The sequence below is a fragment of the Rana temporaria genome, chromosome 2, assembly GCF_905171775.1.
Source record: "Rana temporaria chromosome 2, aRanTem1.1, whole genome shotgun sequence".
NCBI lineage: Eukaryota > Metazoa > Chordata > Amphibia > Anura > Ranidae > Rana > Rana temporaria.
The window spans coordinates 10,719,142-10,746,632 of NC_053490.1; the positions used below are offsets into that span (position 1 = coordinate 10,719,142).

The following is a 27,491-nucleotide window of genomic DNA, read 5'->3' on the forward strand; positions in this document are numbered from 1 at the left end:
AAATTACGCCGTCAATGCTTTAGACGTGAACGTAACTTACGTACAGCCCTATTCGCGAACGACTTACGCAAACGACGTACAATTTTAAAAATTTGACGCGGGAACGACGTCCATACTTAACATAGGATACTCCTCATATAGCAGGGATAATTATACGCCGGAAAAAGCCTAACGTAAACGACGTAAAAAAAAAATGCGCCGGGCGTACGTACGTTTGTGAATCGGCGTATCTACATCATTTGCATATTCCTCGCGTAAATCTACGGAAGCGCCACCTAGCGGCCAGCATAAATATGCAGCCTAAGATACGACGGTGTAAAACACTTACGCCGGTCGGATCTTAGGGAAATCTATGCGTAACTGATTCTATGAATCAGGCGCAGAGATACGACCGAGCGCACTCAGAGATACAACGGCGTATCCGGAGATACGCCGTCGTAACTGGTATCTGAATCCGGGCCATTGTATATAAAGGAGGAAGATCTCTATCAATGGAGACATTTTTTCTAAACAATGAGAAGTCATTGGGGGTTATTTACGAGAGGCAAATCCACTTTGCACTACAAGTGCGCTCGCTATAGATCTGAGGGGAAGATCTAAAAATGAGGGGAAGCTCTGCTGATTTTATCATCCAATCATGTGCGAGCTAAAATGTTATGTTTTTTTATTTTTCTTGCATGTCCCCCTCGGATCTCCAGCGACTGCACGTGCACTTGTAGTGCAAAGTGGATTTGCCTTTCGTAAATAACCCCCATTGTGTCATTACAGGAATCCCTGACCTACGAGAGAATGGAGGACACTCCCCCCCCCCCTTTCCTTTTCTCTGACACCCTTCCCCCTCTCTGAGCTACAAGAAAATGGAGGGCACCCCCTCCCCTTCTATTAGCTACAAGAAAATGGAGGACAGTGGAAACCCCCCACCATCCACCAGGAAAGCAAAGCATGGATACATTGAATATAACGGAGGAAGATCTTTATTAATGGACGCATTTCTTCTAAACAATAAGAAGTCATTACAGGAAGATCAGATCACTTAGCTACAAGAAAATGGAGGACACTCCTCTCTCTGAGCTACAAGAAAATGGAGGACACTCCTCTCTCTCTCTCTCTCTCTCTCTCTCTCTCTCTCTGAGCTTCAAGAAAATGGAGGACACCCCTCCCCCTCTCTGAGCTACAAGAAAATGGAGGACACCCATCCCCTCTCTGAGCTAAAATAACATTCAGAACAACATCTCCTCCCCCTCTTCTTCCGTCCACACGTTACTGCAGCCAGAGACAGACAGGAGACTGAAAAAAAACTTCTGGAGAGATCGGGGTAAGAATAGGGAGCTATGGAGGGGCAATGTGAGGTCACTAAGGGGGGGAGGGGCGGTAAAGTAAGTGCACACCAATGTACTGAACAAAAATCAGGTCATGGTGAACTTTGTTCACAGAATGTCCCGAGAGAAGAATTATAACATACAGATCACCTACCTCCCCTCCTCCCCCACACAGAGATCACCTACCTCCCCCACACAGATCACCTACCTACTCTCCTTCACACAGATCACCTACCTCCCCTCCTCCTCCCCCATACAGAGATCACCTACCTCCCCCACACGGATCTCCTACCTCCCCTCCTCCTCCCCCCCCACAGAGATCACCTACCTCCCCTCCTCTTCCCCCACACAGAGATCACCTACCTCCCCTACCTTCCTTTCTCCCCTATACAGAGATCACCTACCTCCCCCTCTTCCACACAGAGATCACCTACCTCCCCACTCCTCCCCCACACAGATCACCTACCTCCCCACTCCTCCCCCACACAGATCACCTACCTCCCCTCCTCCCCCACACAGATCACCTACCTCCCCTCCTCCACACAGATCACCTACCTCCCCTCCTCCCCCCCCCCCACACAGATCACCTACCTCCCCCCCCCCCCCCCCCACACAGATCACCTACCTCCCTTCCTCCTCCTCCACACGGATCACCTACCATCCCCCCCAAACACAGATCACCTAACAACCTCCCCCTACACACAAATTACCTACCTCCTCCACACACGGATCACCTATGCCCCCCTACACAAAGATCACATACCCCCTTCCCAAACACAGATGACCCAACCCCCCCCCCCCACACACACCCAGATCACGTACCTCCCCCCCCCCCACACACACACAGATCACGTACTTCCCACCACACACAGATCACCTACCCCCCCCCCCACACACACACACAGATCACCTACCTTCCTCTCACAGATCACTTACCTCCCCCCACGCACCGATCACCTCCTCCCCCAAGCACAGATCACCTCCCCCCCCCCCCACACACACACACAGATCACCTACCTTCCTCTCACAGATCACTTACCTCCCCCCACGCACCGATCACCTTCTCCCCAAGCACAGATCACCTACCCCCCCACATAACTCCTCACTCACAGATCACTTACCTCCCCCACACACATTCCCGTTTTACCACCATCCACTGATCACCTCACTCCCACTCACAGATCACCTCCCTCCCACTCACAGACCACCTACCTCCCACCTACAGTACTGTTCAAAACTCCCCAGTGTACTGTGCTCCATAAAGGTGCATGGACACGCAGGACACCCTTTTATTGCTCCAACTTGGGAGACTAAAAATGATAGTTAGGACCGAAGTACATCGGGGTTCCGTGATGTGGCCGCTGCGGTTTGCACATATATTTGCAATTGTTTACAAACTAAACCCCTTGGGGTGGATTCAGGTACGATTTGCGCCCTCTTACGGAGGCGCAGCGTACCGTTTTAATGCCGCGCCTCCGTAATTTACCTGCGCTACGCTTCATTCATGAAGCAGTAGCTACGTAATTTGCGCGGGCGCTCCTTAAAACTGCCCGGCGTAAGGGCGCGTAATTTTAATGATCCCGTAGGGGGCGTGGAAAATTTAAATTAGGCGCGTTCCCGCGCCGAACGTAGTGCGCACGCTCCGTCTGGAAACTTTCCCGACGTGCATTGCGGCAAATGGCGTCCAGCGCCATTCACGATTCACTTACGCAAACAACGTAATTTTCGAACATCGCAACGCGGGAACGACGGTATACTTAGCATTGGCTGCCCCTGCTAATAGCAGGAGCAGCCTTACGCGGAACCCGACGAACGTAAACGACGTAAAATGCGTACGTAGGGCGCGCGTACGGTTGTGAATCGGCGTTGGTATGCAATTTGCATACTCTATGCTGACCACTACGGGAACGCCACCTAGCGGCCAGCGTCAGAATGCAGCCTAAGATACAACGGCATAAGAGCCTTATGCCAGTGGTATCTTAGGCGTATCGAGCTTTCTGAATGAATGAATGAATGAATGACTTGTATAGCGCAACGCATGCGAACTGAATCGCCTCTGGGCGCTTTTTCCAGCCAGTATCTGCTTGGCTGGTGCGGTCATTTTTACCCCGTAGGATCATGACACGCTAGGGACACACAGTCATACACACATATATACATATATACTGGGCCAATTTGGATGAGATCCAATTTACCTACCAGCATGTCTTCTGAATACAGAAAGTAGATACGCCGGCGCTACTTAGCAATTACGCTTCGTATCTATGGTTACGCAGACGCAATTGCTTACTGAATCCACCCCCTTGTTATTAACGTGAACAGGACAATTCTGTTTTGTTGCAGTCTGGCTGGTAGGGATGAGCTGAACACCCCCCTGTTTGGTTTCGCACCAGAACTTGCGAACACACCAAATGTGTGATAGACCGAATAGGGGAGGAGCCTATGGAGAGGCAGGCCAATCAGAGGGGAGTTGAAATAGTCAAGGCGAGAGATAACAAGGGAGTGAATTAGGAGCTTGGTGGTCTCATTTGTTAAAAAGGGGAGAATATTAGAGATTTTACGGAGGTGAATTCTACAAACTTTTGCCAACCCGATCTAGGATTACACCGAGTACCCTGGTGTGAGGGGAGGGACTGATCGTTGCCTTGTTGATTTTTGATGAAAAAGTCATGGAGGGGGGCACAGGCGGGGGGGAATATTGGTAACTCCGTTTTTGAGAGTTTTAGTTTAAAGTGGAGGTTCACCCAAAAACTTAATTTTTAACATTAGATTGAGGCTCATTTTGTGAAGGGGAATCGGGTGTTTTTTTTAAATCAAAGCCGTACTTACCGTTTTAGAAAGCGATCTTCTCCGCCGCTCCCGGGTATGGGCTGCGGGACTGGGCATTCCTATTTGATTGACAGGCTTCCGACGGTCGCATACATCGCGTCACGATTTTCCGAAAGTAGCCGAACGTCGGTGCGCAGGCGCCGTATAGAGCCGCACCGACGTTTGGCTTCTTTCGGCTACTCGTGGCGCAATGTATGCGACCGTTGGAAGACTGTCGGAAGCCTGTCAATCAAATAGGAACGCCCAGTCTTGAAGACCCATACCCGGAAGCGGCGGAGAACATCGCTCTCTAAAACAGTAAGTACGGCTTCGATTTAAAAAAAACACCCGATTCCCCTTGAGAAAATGAGCCTCAATCTAAGGTTAAAAATTGTTTTTCGGGTGAACTCCCGCTTTAAGTAAGTGGTGCCACATCCATGCTGAGATGTCAGGGCCAGATTCACAAAAGAGATACGCCGTCGTATCTCTGTTTCTAACTATGCGACTGATTCATAGAATCAGTTACGCATAGCTAGCCCTAAGATCCGACAGGTGTAATGGACTTACACTGTCGGATCTTAGGATGCAGTACCGTGGCCGCCGCTGGGGGCATTTCTCGTCGTAAACCAGCGTCGGGTATGCAAATTAGCACTTACGGAGATCCACAAAGCTTTTTCCCTTCGTTAAGTCGCCGTAAGTGTTAGTTTGCCGTCGCAAAGATAGGGTACCTTTACAAAAGTTTAAAGGTACTCTACCATGCAAAAGTGTACCCGTCGTTCCCGCGTCGGTTTTGAATTTTTTTCAAATCTTTTATTTTTCCTACCGCAACTCTTTTTTACCCGTCGCGATTCACAAAACTCGGCGCAACGTAACTTCACGCAAAGCACGTCGGAAAAATAGCGTCGGGAGCATGCGCAGTACGTCCGGCGCGGGAGCGCGCCTAATTTAAATGGGACTCGCCCCATTTGAATTGACCCGCCTTGCGCCGGACTGATTTAGGATACACCGCCGCAAATTTCCAGGTAAGTGCTTTGTGGATCGGGCACTAACTTGTGTAATTTGCGGCGTTGTAACTTAAATCAGAAAAGTTACGTTGCGCCCGCTGGTTGTGAATCTGGCCCTCAGTTAGTAATACGAGAGGAGACTGAAGGAGTGAGGTGAGGAGTAGACAGATTTGGGTGTCATCGGCATATAAGTGGTATTGGAGGCCGTGGGCAGTTATCAAGTGACCTAGGGAGAAGGTGTACATAGAGAAGGGATCCAAAAACAAAACCTTGGGGGACCCCCACAGAAAGGGGCAATGGAGAGGAGGAGACAGAGTTGTAGGTAACGCTGAAGGAGCGCTGTAATAGATAGGCAGAGAACCAGGATAGAGCAGATTCTTGGAGGCCAAGGGAATGGAGTTGGGGGTGGTCAACGGTATCAAAGGCTGCAGAGAGGTCAACTAGGAGTATGGAGTACTGACTGTTGGTTTTACCAGTTACTAAATCGTTAGTGAGCATACCTCCCAACTTTTCAACTTCAGAATGAGGGACAAATGAGCATACCCCCCAAATGAAGTTGTTGAGCAGGGGGGAGAATTCCGCGGATCAAAGTTGATGAGCGGGGGGGGGGGGAATTCCGTGGAACGGTGTTGTTGAGCGGGGGGGGGTCGGCGGATCACGTTTGTTGAGCGGGGGGGTCCGTAGATCAAATTTGTTGAGCGGGGGGGTATTCCGTGGATCAGAGTTGTAGAGCGGGGGGGTCAAGGTTGTTGAGCGGAGGGGGGGGGGTTTCAGAGATCAAAGTTTTTGAGAGCGGGGTGGGAGGACCGCGGATCGCGATAAATCACACGTTCCACTTCCAAACCTATTTTAAACCAACCGACCGTAATGATTATATCCCTACGGCAGTGTTTCTCAATTCCAGTCCTCAGGCCCCCCCAACAGGTCAGGTTTTCAGGATTTCCCTCAGATGAAAAGGCTGTGGTGATTACTAAGGCAGTGAAACTGATCAAATCACCTGTGCAAAATAATGGAAATCCTGAAAACCTGACCTGTTGGGGGGGCCTGAGGACTGGAATTGAGAAACACTGCCCTACGGGGAGTTGCCACCACCCATCTTGGCTCCGGTCGGTTCCCCGCAGTCAATTCCTTAGACTGCGTCGGAATTGTACGGACGATAACTCCTATCTTGCCCAAGCAGAGATTTTAAAATCTAGGTTTCTAGAAAAGGGGTACCCCATTAGTGGTGTAGATTCAGAATTACAGCGAGTCCTTTCATTAAACAGGAAGTCACTAATATCTGTTAAGTCCAAGCGTCCTACTGATGAGGGTTTCAAATTTGCTATGCTGACTACATATTCCACTCAATATAAACAAATTAAGAGTATTTTCAACAGGCATTGGAACATCCTTAGAGGGGATAGAATTTTAGGTCCACTGCTTCCTGAACAGGCTAAAGTAGTCTTTAAAGGCGTACCTTCCTTACAGAGCAAAATCGCTCCAAATATAATAAACCCTCCTGTCAAAAGCTCTTTTTTTCATAATTTAGTAGGCTTCTTCCCCTGCAGGAAATGCAAGGTATGTCAACATAATGCTCTAACCACAAGAAAAATCTTGGAGTTTTCCTCCACGGTTACCAACAAGCAGTATACTATAAAAACATTTTGTACATGTGCGACTAAGTACATTGTATACTTACTAACGTGTCCTTGCGGCATGCAATATGTCGGTCGCACCATCCGCACTTTTTCGATCAGAGTGAGCGAACATATTGCACTCATAATAGGCGGGGACACCAAACATCCAGTCCCCCGACATTACAGGGAATTCCATCATAGAAACCCCAAAGGGACACAATTTGTTGTCATCGATAAATATACTCCTCCATGGAGAGGTGGAGCCATGACTAGGGGGGTCTCCCGCCTAGAGACATTCTGGATATACGAACTTCAGACATATACCCCGTTCGGAATGAACGTCGAATGGGATATAAATTCTTTTATTAATATGTCATGAGCTATTCATATTATTTGTTCTATTTTCTGGGTCTTTGGAAATTCAATATATACGCGCAATAATCATATACGCGCTTAATGTTTTATTCTGGATTCTGTTATATTTACAATCATTTATGCTATGAGAGTCAATGTATATGGTGATCTGACTCACACTAAACATGAGGCATTTTTTTGATCACATGAGGTAGTAGGGATATATTTTGTGTTTTTTTTTATATATGCGATTCTAACACATTTGTTTTTAGCGATAATCTATATATACATTTATTTATACAAGATCGCAATTTTAACATATTAAATACATGTTCTAAATAAACTCTTTTTTTAACACTAATTGTTTCTGATCTGGAGTGGATGTCAATTTCCATCTCCAGCGCAGAATCGATATTTTTATAAGTTTTTATTTTTATTTAATTTTTATGACTGGCCCTTATAGTTGATGTGCCGCTGATGGGAGTATTAACACTACCCATTTATACTGCGCTTTGCAATAGACATTATTTTTGTGATTCTCCGTTTATTTTTGTGCCCCATTTTTTCATTTGTTTGATTGGACATGCGACTCCTCTCTACGGGCGCCGCTCTGACCAATCACGGATGACCTCTCTCATAATGAGGCTTGGCGCGCACTTTAGCTACCAGACATCCGGGTTCCTCAGAGCGAGGCCTGGTCTGCAGGCGCGCTCTCACTGGACACTACACGGCAGCCTCTATCTATTCAGAGTGAGGCTTGGCTATCGCGCACGCGCGGTAGCATAGTGTAATCCACGACACACAAACAATACATGGTTACTATGCTCTGCCGTGCTTGTTAGCACATGCAAACGAGGCTTGGCTCTGGCGCACGCGCGGTCGCATCTGTCGTCCGTGGCATGGTAAATTTTCACAGTTTGCCTCAACTATTATTTATTTTATACATTTCAAGTATTTTAATGGCCAGTGCATTTCATTTTGTTTCATTTTACTCAGTATGTCCATGTCACACTCCTAATGACTACATTCCAAATGTAACAGCCACGTTAAAGACACTATACCCATATTCTCTGTGAGGTTCCTGTTTCATATAGAGGCTTGGAGTGCAAACTGCAGGTTCCTGTTTCATATAGAGGCTTGGAGTGCAAACTGCAGGTTCCTGTTTCATATAGAGGCTTGGAGTGCAAACTGCAGCGCCATCTTGGATAGGTGATATGCTGTCTGTGATTGCTGATTGTTTGGGGTGAGTCAGATCTTCATTTGATTGGATGTGATTACATGGACTACACATATATTGGAGTGGGCTGCAGTGGAGAGAGACCCCAGACGATGTGCTTTTGACCACGAAACGCGTCGGGAGGACTCCACTGTCGCCCCATTTACATGCAAGAGCTCTTTTACTTCCAGCCACATGTAAGTTTGTTAGCTGTGAATAAACACGTATTTTTTCTTTTATACGGAGTTACGCTATGTGGCCACTTCTCTTTATTTTTCTCTATGCACCACTAACACACTGAGCCAATTGGTTTTGGGATACCAACATCAGTATAGCTTCCGGCTTACTCCTGGGGACCTATTCCATATAAGGACCTACCCACCAGTTGGACCTACGCTTCCTGCCAAGGATTGCTGTTTGACAATCGTCATATAAAGCCTTGACTGACCTCTTTTGGCATATGCCACCAGTGGTCAACAAGTTCCGGTAAGCCTGCACTTTTTCCGGTGATGGGATTGTCACGTTAAAGGAGTCACGCTTTTTCTATTTATTCACCTTTTCACTTGAATGACTTGTGGATGTTGATGAACTTTGCTACATACCTCGGATCATCACACTTAGGAGTTTTTGTTGGACTTTGTTTTTATGTTTGATACCACCTTAGGTGCATCAGTTCACGTGCCAGTTGGCACTGTTGTCACCCCTCGCTACAGAGGAATCTCACATGTTTCATAATTTGTGTCTAACATTTATTAATGTTATATGTGTTTTATTTTTTACTATACACATTTTTTGGTATTTTGATATTCATTTATTAATTTTAGCGCTACACATACGTATATTTTCACACGTTCACGCTAGCAGTGCTATTGTCCAGCGATTTTGCGGCACAATAGCACTGCTCGCGGGAACTCGGCCCATTCCCGCGAAATCCGGGACGGTTGGGAGGTATGAGTGCACTTTAGTAAGTCAGACTGTAAGGGGTCAAGAAGGTTATTTTCACTGAGGTAGGAGCTAAGACGGTTGTAGACTAGGGGCTAGATTCAGTAAGGGCTGCGTATCTTTGTGCGGGCGTAGCGTATGTAATTTACGCTACGCCTCCGCAACTTAGACGGGCAAGTGCATTATTCACAAAGCACTTGCTCCGTAAGTTGCGTAGGGTAAATGGGCCGGCGTAAGCCCGCCTAATTCAAATGTGGAAGGGGGGGGCGTGTTTTTTGTTAATGTATGATGACCTGACGTGATTGACGTTTTTTATGAAGGGCGCATGTGCCGTTCGTGTACATATCTCAGTGTGCATTGCTCCCAAGTACGCCGCAACGACGTATTGGTTTCGACGTGAACGTAAATTACGTCCAGCCCTATTCACGAACGACTTGCGCAAACGACGTAAAAAATTCAAAAATCGAAGCGGAACGACGTCCATTCTTAACATTCCGTGTGCCTCATAGAAGCAGGAGCAACATTGCGCCGAAAAAGCCTTACGCAAACGACGTAAAAAAAAACCGCCGGGCGCACGTACGTTTGTGAATCGGCGTATCTAGGTCATTTGCATATTCTACGCCGAAAACGACGGAAGCGCCACCTAGCGGCCAGCGTAAATATGCACCCTAAGATACGACGGCGTAAGAGACTTGCGCCGCTCGTATCTTAGCCTAATTTAAGCGTATCTGGTTTCCAGAATACGCTTAAATTTACGACGGCGTAAATTCAGAGTTACGACGGCGTATCCACTGATACGCCGGAGTAACTCTTACTGAATCTAGCCTTAGGCGTTCTAGAAGTTTAGAGGTGAATGGGAGCAATGAGATGGGTCTTAATTAAGTTGTTCAGGTTGGTGGGGTCCAGTATGGGCGTGATCTGTGCATGTTTTAGAGGGGAAGGGAAGGTGCCACTAGAGAGGGAGAGATTGAAGATGTGAGTGAGGAAACGTGGTATAGATAAAGAGGGTGACCATGGTAGTGGTGATGGAACAGGATCCAAGGGACAATTGGTTAGGTGGGAATCTGAAAAAAGTTTTGTAACCTCTTCAATAGTAGCCAATTCAAAAGAGAAGAGTGTTGAAAGTGCTGTTAGGCAAGGTATGTATTAGGATAAAATGCCTTCTGGGTGTAGCAGCCCCCCTGAATACTTACCTGAGCCCAGTCTCTGTCCAGTGATGTCCACTCGGCCACCTGGGAATCTCCTGCTGATTGGCTGAGACACAGCCGTGGCACCATTGGCTCCCGCGGCTGTCAATCAAAGTTTGTTAACCAATCTCGAGAGAGGAAGCAGGGCCGAATGACAGTTCCATGTCTGAGTAGACGCAGGGAGCTGTATATCGGCTTGGGTGCCCCCATAGCAAGCTGCTTGCTGTGGAGGCACTCAACAGGAGGGACGTTAAGCCGGTTCAAGAGTCAGGACTAAAGACTGTACCTCACTGTTGGAAACGCCAGTTGGAAGGGAAGGATGATACCTCAGGCATCCCTGCAGCAATGATTGAGATCTCCTCTTTTAGGGCCGGCGATTCTGCGCACAATAAAATTAATCCGAGCAGCTAACGAGCCGCTGGATTACTTTTATAGGTGACAGAAGGGGGTCCCACCCTCCTCCCTCCACCACTCTAACTGTGCTCTCACGTGCGATCGGAATGCTTTGCCCCCTGCTGGCTGATATCCAGAATGCAGGGCTGGCCTATCATTGGGGGGGGTTTCCCTTCAATCTGCAGGTGACCAGAAATGGCAGACCGGTCACTCTACGTACTAAACATGATCTCCCACACTTTCTATCTGCTTTTGAGCTGGATCCAGTTGACTTTCCGGATTGGAGGGGACCGTCCGATTTTCCCACTGTTCAGCTCCCTCAACCTTGGCTGCCGGCTAAGTGCAGAAGTCGCAAAAGGGGTCGGCAATGCCCCGCGCCTGGTTCCTCCCCGGGACTGATGGATGATTATTATTATTATACAGGATTTATATAGCGCCAATAGTTTACGCATCGCTTTACAACATCAGGGAAGACATTATAGTTGCAATACAATTCCATACAGGAAGGATTAGAGGGCCCTGCTCGTTAGAGCTTACAATCTAGAAGGGTAGTAGATGTGGGGGGTGATCAGATGGACAAAATTAAAATACAGTTGTTAGGTGTGGGTAGGATAGGCTTCTCTGAAGAGGAGGGTTTTCAGGGATCCTCTAAAAGCTAATAGAGAAGGAGATAGTTTGGGGTAAGGAGTTCCATAGGCTTGGAGAGGCTCTGGAAAAGTCCTGTAGACGAGCATGGGAGGAGGTGATGAGAGAGCTAGAGAGCAGGAGGTCTTGAGAAGATCGAAGAGAACGATTAGGTTGGTATTTAGAGACTAGGTCAGTGATGTAGCTGGGGGCAGAGTTGTGCTTGGCTTTGTAGGTAATTGTTAGTATTTTGAATTTAATTCGTTGGGTGAGCGGAAGCCAGTGGAGGGATTGACAGAGAGGAGTAGCAGAGACAGAGCGGTTGGTAAGGTGGATAAGTCTGGCAGCAGCATTCATGATGGATTGAAGGGGGGTAGAGTATGCAGAGGTAAGCCAATGAGAAGGGAGTTGCAGTAATCAAGGCAAGAGATGACCAGGGAGTGAATTAAGAGCTTTGTGGTGTCATTGGTTAGAAAGGGGCGTATTTTGAAGATGTTTCGAAGGTTGAGGCGGCAATATTTGGACAGTGATTGAACGTGAGGCTTAAAGGACATTTCAGAGTCCAGGACTACTCCTAGGACCTTGACATGTGGGGATGGGTTGATAGTTGTGCCATCAATTTTGACAGAGAGATCAGGGGAAGAGGCACGTGGGGGAGGGAAAATAAGTTCAGTTTTGGAAAGATTGAGTTTGAGGAAGTGGTGTGACATCCAAAGTGATATATCTGATAGTAAATTAGTGATACGTGAGGAAAATGAAGGCGTGAGTTGAGGGGCAGAGAAATAGATTTGAGTGTTGTCAGCATAGAGGTGGTATTGGAAGCCGTGGGAGGCTATCAGCTGACCCAGGGAGGAGGTGTAGATTGAAAATAGGAGGGGTCCAAGAACAGAACCTTGGGGGACCCCAACAGAGAATGGTAGAGGAGAGGAGGAAGTAGAGTTGTAAGTAACGCTGAAGGTGCGGTTGGATAAGTAGGTAGAGAACCAGCGAAGAGTACAGTCACGGAGACCAAAGGTGTGGAGTTTTTTTGAGGAGGAGTGGGTGGTCAACCGTATCGAAGACGGCAGAGAGGTCCAGGAGTAGGAGCACAGAATAGTGTTCCTTAGTTTTGGCCGTTAGTATATCGTTTGTTAGTTTTAGGAGAGCAGTTTCTGTGGAATGTTGAGGACAAAGTCCAGACTAAAGGGGATCAAGAAGGTTATTATCAGCAAGGTGGATGCTCAGGCGGTTGTAGACTAGACGTTCAAGGAGTTTGGATAAAAAGGAGAGCAAGGAGATGGGGCGTAGGTTGTCAAGATTGGATGGGTCCAGTGAGAGCTTTTTAAGTATGGGGCTGACTAGTGCATGTTTCAAAGAGTTAGGGAAGATGTATTGCCTTCAGAGTGAGTAGGAGCATGTATCCATTGCTTCAGGTCAAAAGAGGAGGTTAGACTGAGAAGTTTGGAAGTTGCAGGAGTGTTAGCATTAGTAGTGATGTTGAAGTCGCCAAGAATGATTGTGGGGATTTCAGAAGAGAGAAAGTAGGGTAGCCAGGCAGAGAAGTCATCAAGAAAGGAGGATACTGGACCAGGGGGCCGGTAGATCACAGCTATCCTTGGAGAAACTGGAGAGAAGAGACGAATGCAATGCGCCTCAAATGAGGACAGTGACAGAGAGGGAGGTGGGTGAAGTACCTGAAATGGTGCTATGTGGGGCTAAAGGGATTCCAACACCCGCTCCTTTGCGTCCACTGGGTCTGGGGGAGTGAGTCCAAAGAAGACCACCGTGGGATAGAGCAGCAGAAGACGCAGTGTCGGATTCGTGAAGCCAGGTTTCAGTAATGGCAAGTAGATTAAATGAGTTTGCGATAGAGATCGCGGAGGAACGTGAGTTTGTTACAGACGGAGCGAGCATTCAAAATGGCGCAGGAGAAAGGAAGTCCGGTCTTTCTGGTCTTGGGAAGAAGAGAAATGCGAACTAGATTGTGTGCATTGCGGCTGCATCCAGAGGGTGTAGGGTAATGGGTGCGTTGAGCACATTTGGATGAAGGAGGCCCAGGGTTTGGGGAGACATCACCAGAGGATAGGAGAAGCAGGAGGGTGAGGGAGGAAATGTGGGAATGCGATTTATATGAGTGGACCTGCCCCAGTGATTTGGAGCATTGGGCGTTTGACTTTAGAATTAGCATGAGTTGGTGAGTGCAGTAATAAGGAGAGGACAGAAGTAAGGGTGATATATATATATATATATATATGTGGTGTGGGGTGGACCAGAGGGGTGAATGAAAGACAGTTTTAGGATAGAAGACACAGCTGTCAGAAGGAGTGGTAGAGAGTGCATTTTCGAAAGGGGAGGAAACCGAAACGAAAAAAATAAAAATAAAAATTGAATACCTGTATTATTATGTATATGTATTATAATTATTTTATTGCTTTGTGCATTCGCTGAAGTGCAGAGTCCGAAGTCCTTCCACTTATAGAAAAACCCCACTTGGAGAAAGAGCCCCAGATGCAAGGAGCCCCCTGCTTACGCTTCCCCCAAAATTATGCTTACATTTATACTCCTGGATATAGGGGGTGGGTGCTTTTCAATTATCTAATCGGGAGGCATAGGTGTGCGCAGCCTATGGCATTAGGGTGTGCACACCAAAGCTCAAACACACATGCGTGTGTAATATACCGTATATGGCAGGGGGCAAGTCAGTAGGGCTTTGTCAGCAGGGCAGAGATTGGTGTCAGTGGGGCAGATTCAGATAGAGATACGACGGCGTATCTCTGAGTTCATAGAATCAGGTTCCGCATAGATCTCCCTAAGATCCGACAGGTGTAAGTGATCTTAGGCTACAATTTCAGGCCGGCCGATAGGTGGCGTTTCGTTTTTTGTACCCGAAACGAACGACCGGCGCATTTTTTTTACGTCGTTTGCGTTCGGCTTTTTCCGGCGTATAGTTACCCCTGCTATGTGAGGGGTATCCTATGTTAAGTATGGCCGTCGTTCCCGCTCCGAGTTTTGAATTTTTTACGTTGTTTGCGTAAGTCATTCGCGAATACGGATGGACGTAATTTACGTTCACGTCGAAACCAATGACGTCCTAGCGACGTCATTTAGAGCAATGCACGCTGGGAAATTTTACGGACGGCACATGCGCAGTTCATTCGGTGCAGGGACGCGCCTGATTTAAATGTTACACGCCCCCTAGCTGCGGAATTTGAATTCCGCCGGGGGGGTTACGATACGCCGCCGCAACTTTAGAGGCAAGTGCTTTCTGAATAAAGCACTTGCCTCAAAAACTTGCGGCTGCGTAACGTAAATCAGATAGGTCAGCAGATCTTTAGATCCGCGTAACCTATCTGAATCTGGCCCAGTGTCTTTATTTGTATTATTATTATTTTACAATTTTTTATTTTTATAATTTTTTATATATATATATATATATATATATATATATATATATATATATATATATATATATATATATATATATATATATATATATATATATATATGCCCTGTTGGGGGGCTTTGGTGAAATATCAGTGGTCTAAACAGACCCCTGATGTCTAACTTTTGAGACAGAGAAAGGGATTGAGGACAGGGATTCCCCAGTCCCTTTCTCTGCAGCCAGGCATCAGGGGGAATCTGCACAGTACAGGGTGATTAGGGTGTGCCCAGGCACACCTTACACCCTATGTGCGCACGCCTATGTCAGGAGGCAATAAAGGTATGCTGTTCAACAGGGCAGAATTCTTACTTCAGAAACAGAACAGCAAGAGGACACTAAAATTAATGGCCCATGATTTTGGGTAAGCCAAGGGAGATAATAAAGCCTTGTAATGTGGACAGGGCTACAGAGGGTCAAGCAAAGATAACATGCCAGTATTATCAAAAATAGACATAAGCAATGCAGACAGCAATGATTCCGGGTGGAGGGCAGGCAGCTGAAACATACCATAGCAATTTAAACTAGAGAAAAAACACGTTAAATTTGTTTGCTAGTTTTTCTGTTACGATAACCTGGAACTCTAATCAATTCTCTCTGGGTACTGCAGAGCCTGCTCCTGGCAGTACTTCTGGCTCCGAATGGCAAGCTAGGCCCCGGACTGACCTCATGTTGAGGCTGCTTCAGTTATTGTGCTAGGTTCCCTGTACTTGCTGTACTGACCCTGGACTGAAACCTTCTGGGCTTCCATACTGATCCCTCCCCCCTACTGTAGCACACAGTTATATGAGGTGGACAGGGCTGAGCCTCCCTACCTTCCCTCTCATGTTGGCACACGTTCCCCACGTAGGCCCTACCTTTATGCCGCGTACACACGATCGGAATTTCTGACAACAAAACCAAGGATTTTTTTCCGACGGAATTTCCATCAAACTTGGTATGCATACACACGGTCACATAAATGTTGTCTGAAAATGCGGTGACGTACAACACTACGACGAGCCAAGAAAAATGAAGTTTAATGTTTCCAAGCATGCGTCGTCTTGGATCCGAGCATGCATGTTTTTTTGTGAGTCGGAATTGCATACGGACAATCGGAATTTACGACAAGAACTTTTCTTGTCGGAAAAATTGAGAACCGGCTCTCAAATTTTAGTTGTCGGAAATTCCAACAGAAAAAGTCAGATGGAGCCTACACACGGTCGGAATTTCCGACCAAAAGCTCACATCAAACTTTTCTTGTCGGATATTTCCACTCGTGTGTATGCGGCATTATGGGTACAGATCCCTATTGGGAACAAGGGCTATGGCCTAGTAGCCTATCCCTAGTGGAGCAGTGTCCCACGCCTGGCCGACAGCTATTTCAAATGTTGGTTTGGATATTTAGTATCCTGTTTTGTTTTCTATGGTTCTATGGTTTTATGTTGAATTCTCATGCTCATCTTTCTCTTCTACCAGGAACTGCCTCTCGCTTCACCGCCCAAACCAAGCTCGTTGGCAAGTCTGGAGACTTGCCCGACCTTTGGACCTTCTATGGCTACTCTTAAGGTAAAATGTTAGGGGTCTCTGTTCTCCATGCAAGCACAGCAAGCTCTGGTGGGAACTAAAAAGGTCAGGGGCACAGGTGGTCCTACTGCAGGAGATGCATTTCACTCCCCAATCGGTACCCAAGCTGTCCACTGAGTACTTACCCGATACCCAATTTCAGGGGCATGACCATTGCAGTCCATGAATCCTGCCCTTTCCAGTCCACTGGGAGCATGGTAGATTCCCAGGGCCGCTATGTTTTTTTAGAATGGTTCCATTGCTGGGAAAATTGTCACATTTGCCACGATCTACGCTCCCAATCTTAACCATCTTACCTTTTTATTGCCGCTGTCCTGGGGCGACTGGCGGATTTTAAGGAAGGCTACTTGGTCCTTGGGGGAGACTTTAACATTAGCCCTGACCCTATACTTTACACTTCCCATAGGCGACCTTCCCATTCTTATACCTTCCTCAAGCATTTCTGCAAAGCCCTTCAGACTTCCCTCTTTTTTTTCACAAGAAACTTCAGACTTCCCTCTTGATTGACAGCTGGCGTGTGCTCCACCCCTCAGACTGAGACTTCAGCTACTACTCTAAAGTCCACGTTGTGTACATCCATATTGACCTAATTTATGTGGACCGTCCTGCCCTTGAGCTACTGCAGTCGGCATCCATTGGAAACATTACTATCTCTGACCATGCTGCTGTTACGGCTACTTTGGCTTTACCGTCAGGCGCCCCCATAGGCCCTGGTCATGGTGGCTAAATAAGAAACCTGTTAGACGATCCTGCAGGGGTCACAGACGGAGGTCACAGAGGAGGGCCTGCTGAGAGCCTTAGTGATGGGATTGTCTGTCTGGGAGGGACATGAGGCAGTGGTACGAAGGGAACTGATTTCCTTGGGCTCTAAGCTTAAGAAAGAACGCCAAGCGGACTTTAACAGGGTGCTTACTGCCCTTCAGCAGGCTAAACGTTGGCATAAGCATAGTGGGAGACCCGAGGCATTGAAGAGACTGACTGAGCTGAGAGACATTTTTTAAACTGCTCGATCACCAAACCTGTAAGCGGCTACAATATTTGTCTTCTAAACAAGCAGGGCAATAAATGTGGTCGCATGCTTGCCAGAGCCCTACAGCAGAAACTTGCCCAAATGTACAAACAGACGCTTAATTTCTCCTCTGGGGAGACTGTGATTCAGTCCTCTAAAATGGCCTCTGGGTTCCGCAATTATTATGCCGAATTGTATAACTTAGACCTGGGGTAGATGAACAATGCTCCACCTTAAAGTCCCCAATTACATCAGACGGAAATCTAACGGACTGTGAGATCCTTGCCTATTGAGAAAAGCCCTGGCCCCGGGGAGTTCACCAAGACATACTACAAGGTATTTTATCCCCTTTTGTCAGACTCTTTGTGCAGTTATTTCAACTCCATAGCGGGGGGTGGTACTATTCCCCCAGAGGCACTGTTGGCCCATAGTGGTTATGACTAAGGCCTTATAGGCTGAAACGCATCAACCTTTCCTATTTGCGTTTGTCTACTGTGGCTTGTCAATAAATACGTCAATTGTTTAAGAGCAACGACCGGAGTGCGGATCATCTTTTCCTCACTGTTGGCCCATATCTTGGTGCTCCCGAAGGAGGGTAAAGACCCTACCGTGCCACAGAGTTAACGCCCCATTTCTCTCCTCAATGTGGATATAAAAATTCTGGCAATAATTTTTGCGAACTGACTGCAGCACATTATCCCCCATATCATCCACCTTGACCAAACCGGCTATATCATGGATCAGGAAGCTATGGACAACTCAATTGGAGTGATCCAACTTATCCATTGGGCCCGTAACTGCCAAGACCCTCAACCCTACCTGATCCTATCGACGGATGCGGAGAAAGCATTTGACCGCGTTGACTGGACTTATTTGCGAGTGGTGTTGGAGGCTCTGGAGTTGGGAACGCACATGTTAAGGTGGATTATGGCCCTATATACTGCCCCCAGTGCACAGGTCAAAGTCAATGGCATATTCTCTTCACGGTTCTCGATCAGCAATGGCATGAGGCAAGGGTGCCCCCTTTCACCCCTCCTTTTCACTCTGGTACTAAAGCCCCTCTTACGTACTGTGCGAGCAAATGTGGACATTAAGGCCCGGATTCACAAAGCACTTGCGCCGACGTATCTCCAGATATGCCGCGTAAGTGCAAATATGCGCCATTGTATCTGTGCGCCGTAGCCACAAACTAAGATACGCCTAAAAACAGGCTTAATCCAGTCGACGTAACTTGCCGGCGTAGGGTGGGCTGCCATTGATTAGCCATTCATATAAAAAAATGAGGAAAATACGGCGATTCACAAACCTGCGCCCGCCTGACGCAGGCTACGAGTGGTGCGCGTAAGTTGTACATCCGGCGTAAAGTTAAGCCCCATAAAGGAGGTGTAACTCAGCAGCAGACATGTAATGGTCTGCATTAGGGAACAGAAGCCGGCGGTTTTTACGTAGTTTACGTTGGACGTGTGTCTGGATGGGCGTAGATTATGTTCATGGCATAGGCAGTGATTCGGCATATCTTAGGTAGTTGTTCCGACGTGGTTATGAGCATGCGTACGGGGATGCGTCTACGACACAACGCATGTTGTCTGGCTCTCAAACCATCATTTGCATGGGGTCATGCCTCATTTGCATGGCTTTGCATGGGGCAAGCCCACTTCCACCTACGCCGGCCTGCGCCTTCGAAATCTATGCCACGGAGCTCTGGGAGCACTGGCTTCCTGAATTCCATGCTTGCCTCTCTGCGCTGCGTCGGCGTAGCGTACATTGAGATGCGCTACGGCGGCGTAATGTGCGCCCGTTCTCTGTGAATCCGGGCCTTTGGGTCTGAGGGTTGGTAATACTGAACATCAACTGTCGGCGTATGCCAATGATGTGCTATTCCATCTTATGGACCCCTTGATCTCCCTGCCAAACCTGATGCGAGAACTTAAACATTTTGAAACGCTGTAGAATTTAAAAATTTCACAAAGTCGGAGGTTCTCCCTATTTAATTATCTCCTTCCTTGGGCTTTCGCCTTCAAGCTGCCTTTCCTTTTACCTGGGTTTACGTGGGTTTACCTGGGAGTACTGCTTGGACCTTGAAGAAGGGGTAACACCCCGAAAGCTTGTCCTGAAAAATTGTATGTTCGTGCAAATAAAAAAAGTATCTTGACCGTACTCAATTTTCTCTATCACAATTGCACTAATACGGCTACAATCACGTCAAGTACTTTTACCTGGGCCAAGTCTTCCTTTTAGATATTGAGGCATCCAGCTCACAGAGCGCTATGACACCTTGTATGCTAATCATTTCCCTCCACTGATCGCTACGCTTAAACGGGACCTCTCCCAGTGGACTAAGACAGCTTTCACTTGGTTGGGGCATGTGAATGTTTTACCTAAAATACTCTTCTTCCTACAGATAACACATGTGCCCTTGCTCAGATTTCTTTACCCAGCTGTCTAGTTTGCTGTCTGGGTTCGTGTATAATTCCCGGAAACCACGCATCGCTCTCAGAGTGATGAAACGCCCAAAGCTTGTGGGTAAATTGGGCATCCCGGACATACATCGGTACTATAGGGCCATTGCTCTTCAGAGGATCCTTAAAGTGGTTGTAAACCGCATAAACTTTTTTTTTTTTAAACCTGCAAGGCAAAAGGCATAATCAGCTAGTATGCACCGCATACTGGCTGATTATGAAATACTTACCTCGGAACGAGGTGAAGAACACTTACCTGGTCCACGCTGAGCGAGATGTCATCTTGCTCAGGCGTGTCTTCCGGGTATCGCCGCTCCAGCGCTGTGATTGGCTGGAGCGGCGATGACGTCACTCCCGCGCGTGCGCGCGGGAGATTTAAATTCGGCAAGGTCCGGGGGCTGCCGGTCCTTTCGCCGTGGATCCCCCCTGCACATGCGCCGCTGCAATCAGCGGCGCATTGCAAGGGGAATATCTCCTAAACCGTACAGGTTTAGGAGATATTCTTTATACCTGTAGGTAAAAGTGAAAAAAGTGGGTTTACAACCACTTTAACTGGCTATTCCACACTCGCTTTAATCTTTGGGTCCCCCTGGAGACATACATGGCAGGGAGAAACTTTTGCCCGTGGTTGTCTCGGGGGCACAGGGAGCTGTTGGATTTCACTTGCCCATTTTCACTTTCCCAAGACCCACCTGTTCTGAAGGATAAACAGAAGGAAAATGGATGCCAAGTGCTTTGAGGCGATTCAGTTTGCATTTGTAGCGCTATATAAGTTATTCACTCACTCACTCATGACCAATGCCCTTACTGTTTGGAACCGGATCAATCCAATTTACGATCTGGCCCACCCCTGTATCCCCACTGGCTCCGCTGGGTGGGTTCCTGTGGTTCTTCAGGCCCTGGGTATATGATGGAAGCGCCAGCTGTGGTAAGCTCATGAGGAACGGTAGGCTGCTGTCTTTTGAGACCCTGACAGCTAGAATTTTGGTGGCATAGTCAACTTCACCACTTCTTTGGGGTTCATGGCCACTCTATCAGGGATCCGTCCTCTCTCATGCCTTTTCTTGTACAAAAGAGTTTTATTGAAAAACACATCAACAATCAAAAAAAAAAGAGAATACAAAAGAAAAAAAAAGGCAGTGGAGGACACACCATAAGCTTATCAAATATCAGAAAAGATAGTCCGTAAACCTGAGGTTAGTCCCGCTCCTAGGGATCCGAAAGCGAATCCAGAAGGCCGGCTATAGAATGTCCTCAACTCAAGTGGCCTGCTAGAGTGACCTAATGCTGGCTTAGGTAACATTCCGGTTATCACACCGGGGTAAATGTAAAACTTAAAAGCACAGTTGTTATACAATACACAACCTTACAAAAAAATATATATATATAAAAAATAAAAAAAAATTAGAAATATATACATATATATATATATAAAAATAAATGATGTGACAAAAATAAAAAATAAAATATATAAATGTAAACATATATATATATATATATATATATATATATATATATATACACATATATATATAAAATTCAAGCAGGCACATAACAGAGGAAATCAGTATTCCAATTTGTAAAAGAAAAAATGCATCCTGTGTCCAAGGCCAGCAGGACCAAGCCTGAGGGCCCGAGCCACAAAGAAAGACAGGGAGGATGAAAAGAAAGAAAGCCAGCTAGAAAAGTAGCATGAACAAGTAGCGATGAAGGGAAAGAGGAATAGAAATAGAAAAGAACAGCAAGAAGAAAGTAAAAAGAATAAAAGAAGATAGAAGAAAAAAAAGAGGAAGGAAAGGGGTCCACGGGGTGGGGGGAACGGAGGCTCATCAAAGAGAAAGTAGTGCTGGGTCAAACCGTGAAGGGTGGTTGTAAGCCACCCAGGGTTGCCACACCCGGAGGAATTTATCGTGGGTATCTGCCAACACAGCAGTAAGTTTCTCATTAACCATAATATCATTAATGCAGTTTTTAACTGCTTCGAAGCTGAGAACCGGGGTCTTCCAGGCCCTTGCAATGATCAATTTAGTTGCAGTAAAAACATGCGCCGCCAACTGGCGTTCAGGGCGGAGAAGCTCCGTGATCGGTTTCCATAAAAGGGCCTCAAAGGGGTCCCTCTTCAAGTTGGTATCACTCTCTCATGCCTTTTCAACTGATTTTTATAGCAGAAGAGCCGGTACCACATATGGTTTCCGAACTATACCAACTGCTCAGTTTTACCACCCCTGAATCTAAGCCTATCTATGTGTGGGTGTGGGAGAGAGATTTAGGTCTTGAACTCGGATCAGTTGACCCACCTATACCAGCTCACTCATTCCAGTTCTATTGACTCGAAGACCCAGGAAACAAATTCTAAGATTTTTTCCCGCTGGTACCGGGTGCCTGCTGACCTGGCCGGAATCTATCCTTCCATCCCAGAGCACTGTTGGTGAGGCTGTGGCTATTGTGGCACGCTACTGCACGTATGGTGGGATCAGGGCCTGCGCTACGAATAGGCAAGGTAGGCACCCGCCTAGAGCACACATCAGTAAGGGGCGCCGTCAGGCTCATCTGATCTTCTCCATCTGCTGCTCCCTCGGGGCCCGATCTTCTCCACATCTTAAAGCACTAAAGTTGCAGAAAAGTTGTAGCAATGTAGCGCTACATTGCTACAACAATTTTTCAGGACAAGCTTTCGGGGTGTTACCCCTTCTTCAAGGTCCAAGTACTCCGTACTCCCAGGTAAACCCACGTAAACCCAGGTAAAAGGAAGGGCAGCTTGAAGGCGAAAGCCCAAGGAAGGAGATAATTAAATAGGGAGAACCTCCGACTTTGTGAAATTTTAAAATTCTACAGCGTTTCAAAATGTTTAAGTTCTCGCATCAGGTTTGGCAGGGGGATCAAGGGGTCCATAAGATGGAATAGCACATCATCGGCATACGCCGACTGAGAAATTATATCTTGGACTACCTAAGAGGGGATTATTATGTAATTAATATCCACAATATCTTCCAGGATATCTGTAGAGCACTATTTGCTGGTTGTTGATTCTGAACTCAAAGGGTTGGTTGTAAGAGTGACTCATTCATAGATGCTAATGTCCTCGCTTCCAGCCATCTCTGTTCTCTGTGTTAATTGACCCTGCTATTATGTAAAGATGTTCTGTGTTTACTTTTATGATAATGTGTATTGTATAGTAGGTGAGAGGAGACGGGATGTCTACCTTGAAAGGTCATATCTCGGAGTCACCTCGTCTGGGAAAATGATTAGTTAATTAGCTCATGTTAATTTATGTTCTGGTTACCTCTTTAAACTGTATATAAGGCTGTATTCTTGGTTCTATTAAACACTCCATGTTCAGCACACAAACAAGTCTCGTCTCGTTGCGTGTTGAGGGCAGATGGAATATCTGATATCTATATCCAGACTGCTAGGAAGCTGTATATGACGGAAGCGGAGTGTGGCACGTTTCGTTACATGTACATCACACACTATTTTAAAATTTAATAATGAAGGTTAAATGAAAAAGAAAACTACTGTAGCCAAATTAACAAAATTTCTATTTTCTTTTTTTTTATCTCCGTACAGGTGGATTGGTGAACCAAATCTCTGGTCAGGTTGGTCGTCATAGTCACAACTGAGTCACCCTGGTGCCAAGTCCATTTGGGTGTTCTGAGAGACTGGAAGATTCACTCTGGACACAAGCCATATGATGATTGTTTTGGATATTCTTCAGCATTGATCCTGCCTCTTTGGGGGTTCTGGAGGTGACAACTGATTTAAGTCAAATTCAAGAGAAAAACAATACCTTCTCTGGATTGTGACAAAGGTTTTACTGCAAAATCAGACCTAACTAAATACCAGATGGAACACATAGATGGGGTGTCGTATCCTGTTTCGCAAAGCGTCATAGCTATTACAATGCAACCCAACCTTGCACATAAGATTGCTCACCCTAAAGTGAAGAGGTATTTTTGTACTAAATGTGGCAAAGCTTTTGCAGCAATGTCAAAACTTCTTGCACATGATAGGGTTCATACAGGTGAGAAGCCATTTCAGTGTTCCAAATGTTGCAAAGCTTTCACATCAAAGGGATATCTTCTCGCACATGAGAGAGTTCATACAGAAGCACCACCATTTCAGTGTTCCAAATGTGGCAAAGTTTTCACAACAAAGGGAAATCTTATCGGACATGAGAGGGTTCATACAGGAGAGAAGCCATTTCAGTGTTCCGAATGTGACAAAGCTTTTGCCAGAAAGACGGATCTTATCGTACACCAGAGGGTTCATATAGCAGAGAAGCCATTTCAGTGTTCCGAATGTAGCAAAGCTTTCGCAACAAAGAGAAAACTTATGAAACACCAGATGCTTCATGCAGGGGAGAGGCCATTTCAGTGTCCTGAATGTGGCAAAGCTTTCACTCAAAAGTCAATTCTTGCTAGTCATATGGTAATGCACACTGGAGAAAAACAATTTCAGTGTTCAGAATGTCACAGAGCTTTTTTAAGGAAGTCAGAGCTTCGCAAACATCATCAGATGGGTCACAAAAAAACATTTCAATGTTCTGAATGTGACACGCCTTTTGCAACAAAGTCACAGCTTATCAGACACCAAAGAGCTCCTATTGGTGAGAAGCCATATCCATGCTCAAAATGTGATAAATCTTTTACACAAAAGGCATGTCTTATTACACACCAGATGGTTCACACTGAAGGGAACCTGCATCAGTGTTCTGACTGTGACAACGCTTTTGCATTGAAGTCGGCTCTTATCGAGCACCATGAGACTCACCATCAAGAGAAGCCTTATTGTTGTTCAGAATGTGACAAAGCTTTTACAACAAAGTCACAGTTTAATCTGCACCAGAGGGTCCATACTGGGGAGAAGCCGTATCAGTGTTCTCAGTGTAAAAAATCTTTTCCATCGAAATCACACCTCACCATACACCAAAGAGTTCACACTGGAGAGAAGCCCTATCAATGTTCAGAATGCGATAAAGCTTTTATAAGGAATGCAGCGCTCCTCTTGCACCAGAGGATCCACACTGGAGAGAAGCCATTTCAATGTTCTGAATGCAACAAAGCTTTTAGGTTGAAACCTTTACTTCTCAGACACAAGAGGGTCCACACTGGGGTGAAGCCATTTCGTTGTTTGATATGTGACAAAGCTTTTACATTGAAGGAAAACCTTCACGTGCATGAGAGGATTCACACTGGAGAGAAGCCGTACAAGTGTTCTGAATGTGACAGAGCTTTTATGAAAAAGGCAGAGCTTATCGTACATGAGAGGGACCACACTGGAGAGAAGCCGTATAAGTGTTCTGAATGTGACAAAACTTTTAAAATGAAGCCCAGCCTTGTCAATCACATGAAGGGTCACACTGGAGTGAAGCCATATCAGTGTCCTGAATGTGGCAAAGCATTTTTATCAAGGTCATACCTTTCCCAACACCGTATAATTCACACGGGAGATAAACCATTTCAGTGTTCTGAATGTAACAAAGCATTTCCAATGAGGTCATACCTTGTCCAACACCAGATGGTTCACACGCGAGATAAACCATTTGAGTGTTCTGAATGTAATGAAGCATTTTCATTGAGGTCACACCTTGTCCATCACCAGATGATTCACACGGGAGATAAACCATTTGAGTGTTCTGAATGTGGTAAACCTTTTATAAGTAAGGCAAATCTTATCAGACATGAGAAAATTCACACTAGAAACAAATCTGAAATAGAGAAGCCTTTTCATTGTTCTGAATGTGACAAAACTTTTACACAGAAGGCAAATCTTATCAAACACGAGATGACTCACACTGGAGAAAGGCCGTATCAATGTTCTGAATGTAATAAAGGTTTTATACAGAAGGGACAGCTTATCAGACACCTAAAGGTTCACACTGGAAAAAAATAATGTTCTGAATTGGACAACGTTTATCCGCCACCAGAGGGTTCACCCACTTCCTCCTCCACTGCAGAGCGGATATTCTAACAAAAGGGGGGTATTAACCGCTTGCCGACCAGCCGCCGCAGGTCGGCTCTGCTTGGCGAGATCAAGTAATATTACGTCATCTCGCCAAGCAGCCAATAGGGGCGCGCGCGCCCCCCGCTCGTTACCCGATCCCGGCGGGCGCGATCGCTGCCGAGCACCTGCAATCGCTCGTTACAGAGCGAGAACCGGGAGCTGTGTGTGTAAACACACAGCTCCCGGTCCTGTCAGGGGGGGAAATGACCTACCGCCTGTTCATACAATGTTCATACAATGTATGAACAGCGATTTGTCATTTCCCCACATCAGTCCACCCCCCCTTCCATTATAACGTTTTTTTATTGTTGTTTGCATATGTAAAGTACAAAAAATAGTGCGTCAAATGGACTTAACATAGTGCATATACAAGCATACATTTTTCCCCTCCCCCTATCTCTGTATCTTTATAATTGTGTGAAAAAAGAAAAACCTCTTTAATTCCAAATTGTCTGCCCTTATGTCCACCGTCCCCCCCACCTCCCCTCCACCCCTCACCCTCCCATCCGCCCTCCCATCACACCTTAAGCCGGTTTTTTAGGTTAATTTGCTTCGTTAAAATACGTCCTCCCCCCGTAAAGGGATGTCCCATAGCGGGTTAAAGTATCTATTAAATTTGAGAGACTTCTTCTTATATCGAGCATCCCGTTATATCTAGCCAAGGTTTCCACATCCTTACAAATTTTCTATAATTGCCCTGTTTAGTAAGTGTCACTCTCTCGCTCCAGATCATTGTATTAATGGTTTCAACCCAGGATTTAACAGTGGGTGGAGTCTGGGCCTGCCACCTCCACGCGATTTGCTTCCTTGCCTGGAAGAGACATCTCAGCACTACCTCAAGGGTGCCGACGGGCACTCTATCCTCCTCAATACTACCTAATAGACATGCCTTGGATTCAGCTTCCAAATTTGTTTTAAAAGTTTTATTTATTATGTCTATCACCTCCTCCCAGTATCTGAATAACTTAGGGCATTTCCACAACATGTGGATGAGGTTGCCGGTCGCTCTGCACCTTGGGCATTCGTCAGTACTTCTCCACCCAAGATTGAACATTCTCCTAGGGGTATAGTATACTCTATGCAGGAGGAACAAGTGTGATACTTGCTGGGATGGGGAGATCGAGACCAATACCCCCCTCCTCAAAATCGCGCTCCACTGTTCCGTGGACATTTGCCCTAAGTCTCTCTCCCACCCTATCCTACTCTTGATGGGGCCTGCCCTGCTTATTGTTTTGGCTCCTATTCTGGAATACAGTTCGGAGATCAGGCCTTTGGTTGTTTTTGAAGAGGTTATTTTCAGGAGGGTGGGGGCAGAGGACCATACAATGGGTTGTGACCCAAACTGGGCTTGGATTCCGTGCCGGATCTGGAGGTATCTGTAAAATGTTTTGTTTGCTATATTGAATTCCTGTCGCAAATCTGCAAAGGATTTCATGTGTTCTCCATCGTACAATTGGTTTAAACGGTTTATCCCTTGTCTCTCCCATTCCTTACATCTCTCAATATCTCTTTTAATTCCCTTAAGTTTTGGTTACACCAGAGAGGGGCAAACGTTGTTATTCCCTTATAGCCC

The 27,491-nt window shown here is 46.3% G+C and overlaps 2 protein-coding genes across 2 annotated transcripts in view; one reads left to right on the top strand and one right to left on the bottom strand.

Annotated features, from left to right (window-relative positions):
• LOC120928817 (zinc finger protein 420-like) overlaps nt 1–27,491 on the bottom strand; it is a 928,736-nt gene that overhangs the window by 787,312 nt on the left and 113,933 nt on the right. The gene's annotated exons all lie outside the window — the stretch shown is intronic.
• On the top strand, nt 1,201–25,955 carry LOC120928813 (zinc finger protein 268-like). Its single transcript, XM_040339824.1, has 2 exons — nt 1,201–1,315; nt 23,483–25,955. The coding sequence occupies exon 2, from the start codon at nt 23,759–23,761 to the stop codon at nt 25,805–25,807; it is 2,049 nt and encodes a 682-aa protein (XP_040195758.1). The 5' UTR covers nt 1,201–1,315; nt 23,483–23,758; the 3' UTR covers nt 25,808–25,955.